Genomic DNA, 12,500 nt, shown 5'->3' with positions numbered 1-12,500 from the left:
ACAACAACCTATCAGAATGAGGGCGTGAGATCTGCAGATCCACCAATCAGTATATTACACAAATGCGGGTAGATGTGAGGGTTTTTCTACACGGATTGTCTGTTAAACATAATACAGGAAAAACACATTAAATTGTGTGTGTGTGTGTGTGTGTGTGTGTGTGTCAGTGGTGTGTGTCAGTGGTGTGTGCTTGATGTTTGTGACTCACGTTCAGGACGTCTGCCTGGATGCTTGATGTTTGAACCCCTTTTATTCTTTTCTCCTCAAACCCTGTGAGAGGTGGAATGAAAGGTAGAGCCTGAGGAGGTGCTGCGGCCTACATTTACACACACACACACACACACACACACACACACACACACACACACACACACACACACACACACTCACTCACACCACTGCAAGGTTACACTCGGCCTCTTTAGTCTTCCTATTTCAAATGGAGAGGCAGAGACAGAGAAAGAGAAAGAATAAAGAAGGCCCTGAAAGACTTAAACTGTTTTTCCTCCTCGTTTTCTCTCATACTGTGTATCGTCACCAAAAGCTTCATGCTGCCCCGCCCCCTTTTTGTTAGACCACACCCAACATGCAACAGAGACTTTTCAAGTAAGATTTTCTCACCTAGATGCGAAATAGGTAGAACCCTTTGTTCTCATGATGTCACATGTGGGCGTGGATGGAGCACTGATGATGTCACCTGTGGGCGTGGGTGGAGCACTGATGATGTCACTTGTGGGCGTGGATGGAGCACTGATGATGTCACGTGTGGGCGTGGATGGAGCACTGATGATGTCACGTGTGGGTGTGGATGGAGCACTGATGATGTCACATGTGGGCATGGGTGGAGCACTGATGATGTCACGTGTGGGCGTGGGTGGAGCACTGATGATGTCACGTGTGGGCGTGGGTGGAGCACTGATGATGTCACGTGTGGGCGTGGGTGGAGCACTGATGATGTCACATGTGGGTGTGGATGGAGCACTGATGATGTCATTGTGGGTGTGGATGGAGCACTGATGATGTCACATGTGGGCATGGGTGGAGCACCGATGATGTCACGTGTGGGCGTGGATGGAGCACCGATGATGTCACATGTGGGCGTGGGTGGAGCACTGATGTTGTCGCCTGTGGCCATGGATGGAGCACTGATGATGTCACGTGTGGGTGTGGATGGAGCACTGATGATGTCACGTGTGGGTGTGGATGGAGCACTGATGATGTCACGTGTGGGCGTGGGTGGAGCACTGATGATGTCAGGTGTGGGTGTGGGTGGAGCACTGATGATGTCACTGCTGCTTTCGCCGGGGCTTCATTATGTTTATAAAACCATATAACCAGGTTTTCTTCCATTTTTTTCCAGTAAGCACAGGAAATCATTTCAAGCTTATAAAGTTGAAAGACAAAAAGATTTTGCGCCTCACGTGACATATGATACGATCTAAAGAATCCGGGCCAGTTTGAGTTTGTCTCTTTATCACGTCATACCTCGTTTGCATAAATTCGAGAAGATCTCAACAAACTGGTGTTGTTTGTTACTTTATTTTGCTTTTTTCTTGCATGAAATGACACTTGGCCACGCCCACAATATTAATTGTATTTTTTTTTCTTTTCATGATGTCAGGTGTTGATTTACTGGGATTTCACAATAAGCTGCAGGACTTTTATTTTGCCTGTCTGTAGCTTTTTCAAGCTGCTTTTCTCTTCTGCCTTTTACATTTCGCTAATACAAATGTTTGGTTTGTGCCTTGGCTTTGTTTTAGTAAAAGTAACACACTCACACACACATACATACACACACACACACACACACACACACTCACACACACACTCACACACACACACACACACACACAGTCCAGTTCCCTGAGCAGGTTAAAGGGAGTGTTGTCTTGCAGACAGTGACATCAGCTGTCGCCAGGTTTCTGGGTCAGCTGGTTGGTGCTCTCGTGTGTATTATGGATGATAAGAGCTGCTAGGAAACAGGACCTTAAACTATCATATTCTTCTGTTTATCCTGCGCTGATCACAAGCTGATTAACGTCCCTTTCTTCATTAACACAATTCCACAACCTCAGTTCCATTTCAGCTCTTTTTCATTTCAGACAATTATAAACCTGGACGTTTTTACACCAGGCTGTGTGTGTGTGTGTTCACGACGTCTGACCGGACCGTAAGTCGATCACGAGTGCACTTCGGTGTGTGTGTTAGCTGGTGAGAGATCGTGATGACTCATGACCCTAGATGTGAAGAAAATAATCCGAACTTTGTGCTCTCTGTGGGGCTGCTGGCATTTACACCAGGATTGTACACGATTTCAGAGAAGGGGGGGGGTGGTTGAAGAAGGGAGAAATAGAGGAAGAGGGGGGGGGGAAGAGAGAGAAAGCTGGAAGGATAAACTGTCATCCTGCCAATACATGATGAAGAAACACTGACTCTCCCTATTCTGTGTATTTTCAATGACTTCTTTTTTTTTTCTTCTTTTTTTTCTACATTTTGGGTAAGAGGGAGAGAGAGAAGGAGGGATAATGAGAGGGAGAGAGAAGGACAGATAATGAGGGAGAAAGAAGGAGGGATGAGGGAGAGAGAGAATGAGAGACAGGGAGAGAGAAGGAGGGATGAGGGAGAGAGAAGGAGGGATAATGCAGAGAGAAAGAAAAAGGGATGAGGGAGAGAGAAGGAGGGATAATGCAGAGAGAAAGAAGAAGGGATGAGGGAGAGAGAGAGAGAGAGAAGAAGGGATGAGGGAGAGAGAAGGAGGGATAAGGCAGAGAGAGAGAAGAAGGGACTAGGGAGAGAGAGAGAGAAGAAGGGATGAGGGAGAGAGAAGGAGGGATAATGCAGAGAGAAAGAAAAAGGGATGAGGGAGAGAGAAGGAGGGATAATGCAGAGAGAAAGAAGAAGGGATGAGGGAGAGAGAGAGAGAAGAAGGGATGAGGGAGAGAGAAGGAGGGATAAGGCAGAGAGAGAGAAGAAGGGACGAGGGAGAGAGAGAGAGAAGAAGGGATGAGGGAGAGAGAAGGAGGGATAATGCAGAGAGAAAGAAGAAGGGATGAGGGAGAGAGAGAGAGAAGAAGGGATGAGGGAGAGAGAAGGAGGGATAAGGCAGAGAGAGAGAAGAAGGGACGAGGGAGAGAGAGAGAAGAAGGGATGAGGGAGAGAGAAGGAGGGATAATGCAGAGAGAAAGAAAAAGGGATGAGGGAGAGAGAAGGAGGGATAATGCAGAGAGAAAGAAAAAGGGATGAGGGAGAGAGAAAGAGGGATAAGGAGAGGGAGAGAGAAGGGTGGATGAGGGAAAGAGTGGGATAAAGAGACTAAGAGGGGGATTAGGAGAGAGAGAGAGCAATGGAGTGAGCGATGAGAGAGAGGGATATTATTTTTCGAGGAGGATGAATTGAGGTTATTAAAGGTACAGACACGGAGTCTGTGTGCAGCTTTGTCACTGTGATCACGGCTGCCAGCGTATCGATCAGCTGATACTTAAACACAACTCACATCTAGACCTCATGCCATTTATCACACAGTCCACCATGACATGAGAATATTATCACGCACCAGTACCACTGCTCAGTTATCCAGTGAAAACCCCTGCAGGTGAAGGTCATCAGCTGCAGTTACATCAGAACACGGGACTGGTACACTGAGTCTTCGTAAGTGCAGATATCCTGAGATTTTCACACACACCGCTGTACAGGACGGACCAGAGGATGTCCTTCTGCTGCAGGAAACATCTTGTCGACGAGAGCCGTCCGAGGAAATAACCACTCTGTACACCCGTGCTGAGCAGAAAAGCATCTCAAATACATGGATACACTGTGAAGTAGCCGGGTTACAGGAACAGGAACATGAAGATTCAGTCAGAGAATCGACTCCTGTGACCTTCAGCGTGAACTGAATGCTAAAAAAAAAATAAGAAAAAAAAAGATGTGTAATTTAAGAAAGTTCCACATTGAATGATGTGACCGAGCACGAGCCAAAGCCTCGATCAGTTCAGTCCCTCAGATTGTTGTAGCGAGTGAACTGAAAGGTGTGGAGAGGTTAAGGTGAGAAATGTTCAGAACCGTGTTGTTAGATGTTTGAGATGTTTTCTCTCTCGCTCTCTCAGCATCACTCTAAAGCACTGCCATCTTTTGCTTCATATTATTGTGTTTGGCCACCTCTCTCCCTCTTTCTCCCGATCTCTTTTTCTGTTGCTCTCACTTTCCTTCCGCGTGTGTTTTCCTTACTCGTGTGCTTTCTTAATACCCTCACAGCCCAGCCTGTCCTCCTGTCGCTTAGCAACAAGCGATCATATGACCTCCCGCAGAGCCCGACGCCCATCGCCGGATTAGTGGTACTTTGATTCAGTTTGTGATGTGACTCAGTTTATCCTGAATCATTTTGGGCTTTGATACGTTTGATTTATTTATGTGTCACAACATTTACATGTTGAGTTTATAGTCACATAGGGACTTTTGGCTTGATTCAGGGGAAATAACTGTGTGTAAGTACAGAGAGTATAGAGTATTAAGTATGGAGTATTGAGTAGGGAGTATTGAGTATTAATTAGGGAGTATTAATTAGAAGTAGGGAGTATTAAGTACGGAATAGGGAGTATTAAGTAGGGAGTATTAAGTAGGGATTATTAAGTATGGAGTAGAGAGTATTAAGTAGAAGTAGGGAGTATTAAGTAGGAGTAGGGAGTATTAAGTAGGGAGTATTAAGTAGGAGTAGGGAGTATTAAGTATGGAGTATTAAGTATGGAGTATAATGTATTAAGTAGGAGTAGGGAGTATTAAGTATGCAATGGGGAGTATTAAGTCGAGTATAGAGTATTAAGTACCTGTATGGAGTATTAAGTAGGAATAGGGAGTATTAAGTACAGAATAGGGAGTATTAAGTATGCAATAGGGAGTATTAAGTACCTGTATGGAGTATTAAGTACCTGTATGGAGTATTAAGTACCTGTATGGAGTATTAAGTAGGGAGTATTAAGTACGCAATAGGGAGTATTAAGTAGAGTATGGAGTATTAAGTAGGGAGTAACCTTGTTTCCATAAAACATGATAGTACACAGAAAAAAGCGTTTTTACATTATTTCATTATTTCAAAATATAGAGTATTAAGTATGGAATAGGGAGTATTAAGTGGGGAGTATTAAGTATGGAGTAGGGAGTATTAAGTGGGGAGTATTAAGTATGGAGTAGGGAGTATTAAGTATGGAGTAGGGAGTATTAAGTGGGGAGTATTAAGTATGGAGTAGGGAGTATTAAGTATGGAGTAGGGAGTATTAAGTGGGGAGTATTAAGTATGGAGTAGGGAGTATTAAGTATGGAGTAGGGAGTATTAAGTATGGAGTAGGGAGTATTAAGTGGGGAGTATTAAGTATGGAGTAGGGAGTATTAAGTGGGGAGTATTAAGTATGGAGTAGCGAGTATTAAGTATGGAGTAGCGAGTATTAAGTAGGGATTATTAAGAATGGAATAGGGAGTATTAAGTAGGAGTATGGAGTATTAAGTAAGAGTATGGAGTATTAAGTATGGAGTAGGGAGTATTAAGTAGGAGTATGGAGTATTAAGTATGGAGTAGGGGGTATTAAGTAGGGAATAGGGAGTATTAAGTAGGAGTATGGAGTATTAATTAGGGATTATTATGTATGGAATAGGGATTATTAAGTAGGGAATAGGGAGTATTAAGTAGGAGTATTAAGTAGGAATAGGGAGTATTAAGTATAGAGTAGGGAGTATTAAGTGGGGAGTATTAAGTATGGAGTAGAGAGTATTAAGTATGGAGTAGGGAGTATTAAGTGGGGAGTATTAAGTATGGAGTAGGGAGTATTAAGTGGGGAGTATTAAGTATGGAGTAGGGAGTATTAAGTATGGAGTAGGGAGTATTAAGTGGGGAGTATTAAGTATGGAGTAGGGAGTATTAAGTAGGCGTATGGAGTAGGGAGTATTAAGTAGGAGTATGGAGTAGGGAGTATTAAGTGGGGAGTATTAAGTATGGAGTAGGGAGTATTAAGTAGGAGTATGGAGTAGGGAGTATTAAGTGGGGAGTATTAAGTATGGAGTAGGGAGTATTAAGTATGGAGTAGGGAGTATTAAGTATGGAGTAGGGAGTATTAAGTGGGGAGTATTAAGTATGGAGTAGGGAGTATTAAGTAGGAGTATGGAGTAGGGAGTATTAAGTAGGAGTATGGAGTAGGGAGTATTAAGTGGGGAGTATTAAGTATGGAGTAGGGAGTATTAAGTATGGAGTAGGGAGTATTAAGTATGGAGTAGGGAGTATTAAGTGGGGAGTATTAAGTATGGAGTAGGGAGTATTAAGTGGGGAGTATTAAGTATGGAGTAGGGAGTATTAAGTGGGGAGTATTAAGTATGGAGTAGCGAGTATTAAGTATGGAGTAGCGAGTATTAAGTAGGGATTATTAAGAATGGAATAGGGAGTATTAAGTAGGAGTATGGAGTATTAAGTATGGAGTAGGGGGTATTAAGTAGGGAATAGGGAGTATTAAGTAGGAGTATGGAGTATTAATTAAGGATTATTAAGTATGGCATAGGGATTATTAAGTAGGGAATAGGGAGTATTAAGTAGGAGTATTAAGTAGGAGTAGGGAGTATTAAGTAGGAGTAGGGAGTATTAAGTATGGAGTATTAAGTATGGAGTATTAAGTATGGAGCCTTGAGTAAGGAGTATTAACTTGTTCCAATACTTTTCTTGTTCCCATGTTTCTTCTCTCTCTCTCTCTCTATCTCTCTCTCTCTCTCTCTCTCTCTCTCTCTCTCTCTCTCTCTCTCTCTCTCTCTCTCTCTCTGCAGCCACCTTACATGCTCCTGCTCTTCCTACCTGCCTTTCCCTCTTTCCCCTCTCTCTCTCTCTCTCTCTCTCTCTCTCTCTCTCTCTCTCTCTCTCTCTCTCTCTCTCTCTCTCTCTCTGTGTGTGTGTGTGTGTGTGTGTGTGTGTGTGTGTGTGTGTGTGTGTGTGTGTGTGTGTGTGTGTGTGTTAGTTAGCCAGTCTATCTCTGGATGCTAAATTGGAGCAGCCCACATGAGGTAGCTTGTCTGGTAGCTTGTTAAATTTTTGTGTAGTATCTGTTTTCTTCTGCTTTCAGAATTCTCTCTCTTATGCATGTGTGCCTCTGTGTGTGTATGTATATGTCTGTGTGTGTGTGTGTCTGTGTGTGTGTGTGTGTGTGTGTGTGTGTTGTGGTGGGGTGGCGATGAATTTCTTACACACTGAAATGAGAAAGATAAGATGAGCACGCTTTTTACACCCAGGGCAACACAGACTTTAATACAGACTCTGTGTGCGGGGGTGTGTGTGTGTTTGGGTGTGTGTTTGTGAGGGTGTGTGTGTGTTTGTGTGGGTGTTTGTGTGGGACTTTATTGTTAGATGCTGAAAAGTGAAAACTGCTTCGAGTGAAAAAGCAAGAGGTTGATTAATAGCAAGAGCTCATACATACTAAACAGGCCCAGAGGGAGGAAGTGTGTGTGTGTGTGTGTGTGTGTGTGTGTGTGTGTGAGTGATATGAAACATATTTCCTACCAGTTTCGACAGAAAACACAGACGAGGACTTTCCCTGTTCATGCTGGAAGCAGTTTATTGAAAGCAGGAAGCCGACAGTGACGTGTGTTAGCGAGGTGCTAAGGTGTAAATCTCCTCAACGCTATAACTTGCTGTTCTTTAATCAGATAAACACTAGATATTTGTGGTATAAGAGGAATAAAACACTTAACACTTAAGATCTTCTGTTATATTAAAACTTTTCAACAGTTTTCAACTTCGCTTCACTTCATCACACTGAGTCGCTTCCAGAATGTGTGTCAGTATATAAACACACTACACATAGACAGGTTCATACACTGGGGCAAAGATCAGTAGAATCAATGAGAGGATCTTTATCAGAGTAGACATCCAGATCACACACACACACACACACACACACACACACACACACACACACACACACAAACACACACACACACAAACACACACACACACAGGTGTTGTTTGCACAAGATTATTATGGAAAAAACTTTCCAATAATTGCATCATCTCATGGACCGTTTAGATTAGATTGACTTGGCAACCCCCAGGGGACGTTTGATTGGCTGACGAAAGACCAGCTAATCGATTTGCAGTGCATCTTGTCCCACTTGTTGCCATGGCAGCGTTTTCCTCTGATGAGCGATAGATAACCGTGTTGAGCTTTATAACACGTGTACGCTGTTTTGATTTGGCTGTGGAAGATACTTGTTTACTGATAGGTGGCAATTCGGACATGTGGTAGCCTAGTGGTTAAGGTTGTTGGGCTACCAATCGGAAGGTTGTGAGTTTGCATCCCAGGTCCACCAAGCTGCCACTGTTGGGCCCCTGAGCAAGGCCCTTAACCCTCAATTGCTCAGCTGTATAAAAAAATGAGATAATGTAAGTCACTCTGGATAAGGGCCCATGCGGAAATGTCACCATGACAAAATAAACGTATCAATAAAAGTGATTAGTAAAGCCTTATTATAATTTTTGCCCAGGTCTGGGTTAAGGTACATGGCAACGGTTGACAAGAACAGCGTTTGATGTATGACCCTCTGATACATGTAACCATAGCAACAATTGATAAATGTTGATAAATATTTGTTCAGCCGCTGCTGTTTCACATTGTGTGTGTTCCTGGACATTTATGAAGGTCAGGATGTGATGTAATGGCTGGAGGGATGAATGTTGTCATAACTGTTGATCCGGCTGCTTTCAGCTCGTCCTGCAACTCTTTTCAAGCGACCTCTAATCGCTAGCCTGAGAGCAGGCTGTGAAATCTCGCGTCCATACCCAAATCCATGACCGTTCCAGATGTAGGGACGAAGATAATTGATGACTTTGCTATACAGTAGCTCTGTTGGTTGCTTTTAATGCTGTTGATTTAATCACCGTGAACCTCCGGAATATCCACAACCTTCATCACAGCTGCTGCTGCTGTTTTTGCCTGAAAACTTGCAAAACTCGAGTCTCTTGTTCATGAATACGTCACATACATCCTTATTAAATGTCATGGCTGAATTCAGTGAAGGGATCATGTTATTGTTATGGGGTGTAAATGTAATGCTAATTAATCGTGAATTGAATCGTGAACTCATTTAACCATCATGTTTTGGTGAGTAAATGAAACCATGGCGTGTTTTTTTATTTGGTATAGCTGTAGTTGGTCATTGTTTCTGTTGCTTGTATGGTCATTTAAGCAGTTTAAGCAGAATATACAATAACCAGCAACAAGAGGAAACACACACACACACTTGCACACACACTTACACACCCCCCCTCACTTCTAGCTTGTTTGTTTTTGTTGCAGCTGTCGCACCAGTAACAGGAAGAGTCTAATCCTGACCAGTACGTCCCCGACCCTGCCACGACCCCATTCACCTCTACCTGGACACATAGGTAAGAAACACACCTCGATCTTTTCATGTGTAACACACTTCTAACTGGTGTTTCCCTCCAACCGCACACAAGCAAATCTCATGTTCAAAATATCTCATATGAAATCATTTTGATTTCTGATCTCTCTTTTTGTTTAAACAGGAAGTAGTCCACTGGACAGTCCTCGTACCTTTTCACCCAGCGGCCCTGCACACTTCTCTTTCACCCCCTCTAGAAGGTAAAAAGTAAAAAAAATAAAACATCTTGTAGAACCTGTTCACCTGCTTTAGTGGTTTGATTCAAATTAAACATTGATTCATTTTGATTCATTCGAATCACCCCTTAGAGTGGAATTTATACACTACTTAATGAATCAAATGAATCAAAGCTCATACCATCAACCACTACATGTCTGATTCACTTGAAAGAGCCATCCAGGAAGACTTAAAGCTTTTTTTAAACTAATCTATTTCCTTTGCCTTGACATTAAAGTGTACTAAAGTGACAACGTGAACAGTGTGGTTTTGGAAAATATGGAATATCAGAGATGGATCATTTGCAGTATGTGTAAACGCAAGGTGGAGGAAATGAATGGCTCTGTAACCGATTCTTAATGATATAATGGTGCCGGTGTCATCCATTAATTATGATAATGTTCATCATCAGTCATTCACCAGGCTGAGTAATTTTACATGCAGTTCCCCTCCTCCTGAGGTCCGCAGCGACGCCTCGTTCATCTTGCCCGTTTTAATAGTTTAGTGTTACCATGGCGACCGTGTTCGCCCGGGCCGTAATCAATCTAATCCTGTAGGTTGGTCGAGAAGAGAACATCAGCATTGACAGACGTGTCGGCGTGAAGTCTGACACGGGTATTGATGTATTGATGTTACGCACTCTTATATCGATTTGAATTAGTTATTAGCCACATGCTAGTAGCTCACAAACTGAGTAAATCAGTGTCTCTCAACAAAGGCGTAGAGGATGCACTAATGCTGGCATTTCAAGACACTACACCGATATCTGCACAAAAAAATTAACTAACGTCAATGCCACAGCGTCAGCCTGCACATATCCGTCGCATGATATGGACGTCGCATGTTATGACCAGATTGCTATTTCCTGCTTCCTTCCATATGAAGTATTAGCATATTGTATACCACTGTTTATTTTCTTGCTAACATGCCCAAATATATCGCTGTGGTCTTAAAGTAAACTGGACTTTGAGGACACATGCTGCTAGGACACCAGTAGCTTAAGACAGCCTAGCGCTAACATTGTTCAGGAAAAGTTGCCTCAAAGTGACAGCAGTTTTACAAGCTACGCTTACACTTCCGACATCATGTGGCACGACCAACGGAAACAACAAACGAGACTTTGAAGTATCTCAGATATTAGCGTTGACAATGAGGATCGGATGGATCGCTCTTGGGACAGTCGTTTATCTGAAAGACGAGTGCAGGAAGAGGGGAGGGGAGTGGAGGAAGTCAGAGAGACGATCGATACAAAGACCAGGCTGTGGGAGCACATTATTTCCTGTCTGCTGGACTCAGTTAAATCAGAGCAGCATTCAGAGAAACCGTGCTAGCATGGCACAAAACAATGCTAACCAGTAAAATTGGGTTAATTTGTTTGAAAGGTGAAATGAATATAAGCTTTCATTTTTCATTCACACAGATGGTGTTTGAGGCACTGAGGCTCAGAACAGTGCTTGTCTATAGAAGGCGTGTTTTCTCACCGCATGTTTACAACGCCAATGACAGACCATCATCATGTAACGGTTGCTCAGCAACTAACTCCAGCGCACTGTTTTGTTGCCCGTCGCTGGAAGCTTCATCAGCTCTGCTTTCCGTGTGTTACAGATTGAAGATTTCACGACTGTGCGGCTCAAATAAAGCGTGCTATCGTTCTTCTTATCTGAGCTGTACGTGACGGTCCATCTCTAATGCTGCTTGATTGTTTATCCAGCACAGTTCACTACACTAAATAGGTTGTTGACTCCACTTTAATAGGGTTTTCTCTAACACGCTTCACCATAATGCACTTATTTGGTTGGCTTCCATTAATCAGTTAGGAAATCAAATCTTGCTGAACTTCATCTTCAGTTCATCTTCTGAAGAGGAATAATGTATCTTCTATCATCATCTACATCCCAGTATTCTCCAGTTAAACCTTTCTACATCCCAGTATTCTCCACTAAAACCATACTATGTCCCAGTATTCTCCACTAAAACCTTTCTACATCCCAGTATTCTCCACTAAAACCATACTACGTCCCAGTATTCTTCACTAAAACCATACTACGTCCCAGTATTCTTCACTAAAACCATACTACATCCCAGTATTCTCCACTAAAACCATACTACGTCCCAGTATTCTCCACTAAAACCATACTACGTCCCAGTATTCTTCACTAAAACCATACTACATCCCAGTATTCGCCACTAAAACCATACTACATCCCAGTATTCTTCACTATAACCATACTACATCCCAGTATTCGCCACTAAAACCATACTACATCCCAGTATTCTTCACTATAACCATACTACATCCCAGTATTCGCCACTAAAACCATACTACATCCCAGTATTCTTCACTAAAACCATACTACATCCCAGTATTCGCCACTAAAACCATACTACGTCCCAGTATTCGCCACTAAAACCATACTACGTCCCAGTATTCTTCACTAAACCATACTACGTCCCAGTATTCTTCACTAAACCATACTACGTCCCAGTATTCTTCACTAAACCATACTACGTCCCAGTATTCTCCATGTAGCATCACAACATCAGCTCCATGTAGCATCACAGTATTTCAGTTTACCGTGTACATCGTTCGGCAAACTCAGAAAAAAAAAATAGCATAACACATCGTCTGATTTCTTGGGTTTTAGCTCATTCTCATGTGTGTGTTGTGTCTCTTCAGGGCTGATGGACGCCGCTGGTCTCTGGCTTCACTGCCGTCTTCTGGATACGGCACTAACACTCCCAGCTCCACGGTACACACACACAAATACACACACACACACACACACAATGAAAAATCCACATTATATTGTAATAATTTCAATATAATTATTCTTATTATATAATCCTGTTTCTAACGTATT

At 42.7% G+C, this 12,500-nt stretch overlaps 1 protein-coding gene across 5 annotated transcripts in view; it reads left to right on the top strand.

The window, feature by feature from the left end:
* The window catches only part of mast1a (microtubule associated serine/threonine kinase 1a), a 50,542-nt gene that overhangs the window by 11,806 nt on the left and 26,236 nt on the right, over window positions 1-12,500 (top strand). For 3 of the 5 annotated variants that reach the window (XM_027178937.2, XM_047803080.1, XM_027178938.2), the window contains 3 exons: window positions 9,318-9,406; window positions 9,548-9,623; window positions 12,317-12,389. In XM_027178937.2, the coding sequence (XP_027034738.2) occupies window positions 9,318-9,406; window positions 9,548-9,623; window positions 12,317-12,389 (238 nt within the window). Of the gene's footprint in view, window positions 1-6,981; window positions 7,030-7,226; window positions 7,626-9,317; window positions 9,407-9,547; window positions 9,624-11,059; window positions 11,307-12,316; window positions 12,390-12,500 lie in introns of those variants that run through there. The other 2 variants (XM_047803082.1, XM_047803081.1) reach the window with 2 other exon arrangements.

The sequence above is a fragment of the Tachysurus fulvidraco genome, chromosome 18 (assembly GCF_022655615.1).
Source record: "Tachysurus fulvidraco isolate hzauxx_2018 chromosome 18, HZAU_PFXX_2.0, whole genome shotgun sequence".
Classification (NCBI taxonomy): Eukaryota; Metazoa; Chordata; class Actinopteri; order Siluriformes; family Bagridae; genus Tachysurus; species Tachysurus fulvidraco.
The sequence above is the reverse complement of the archived record's forward strand: the minus strand, read 5'-3'. Positions and strand labels throughout refer to the sequence as shown.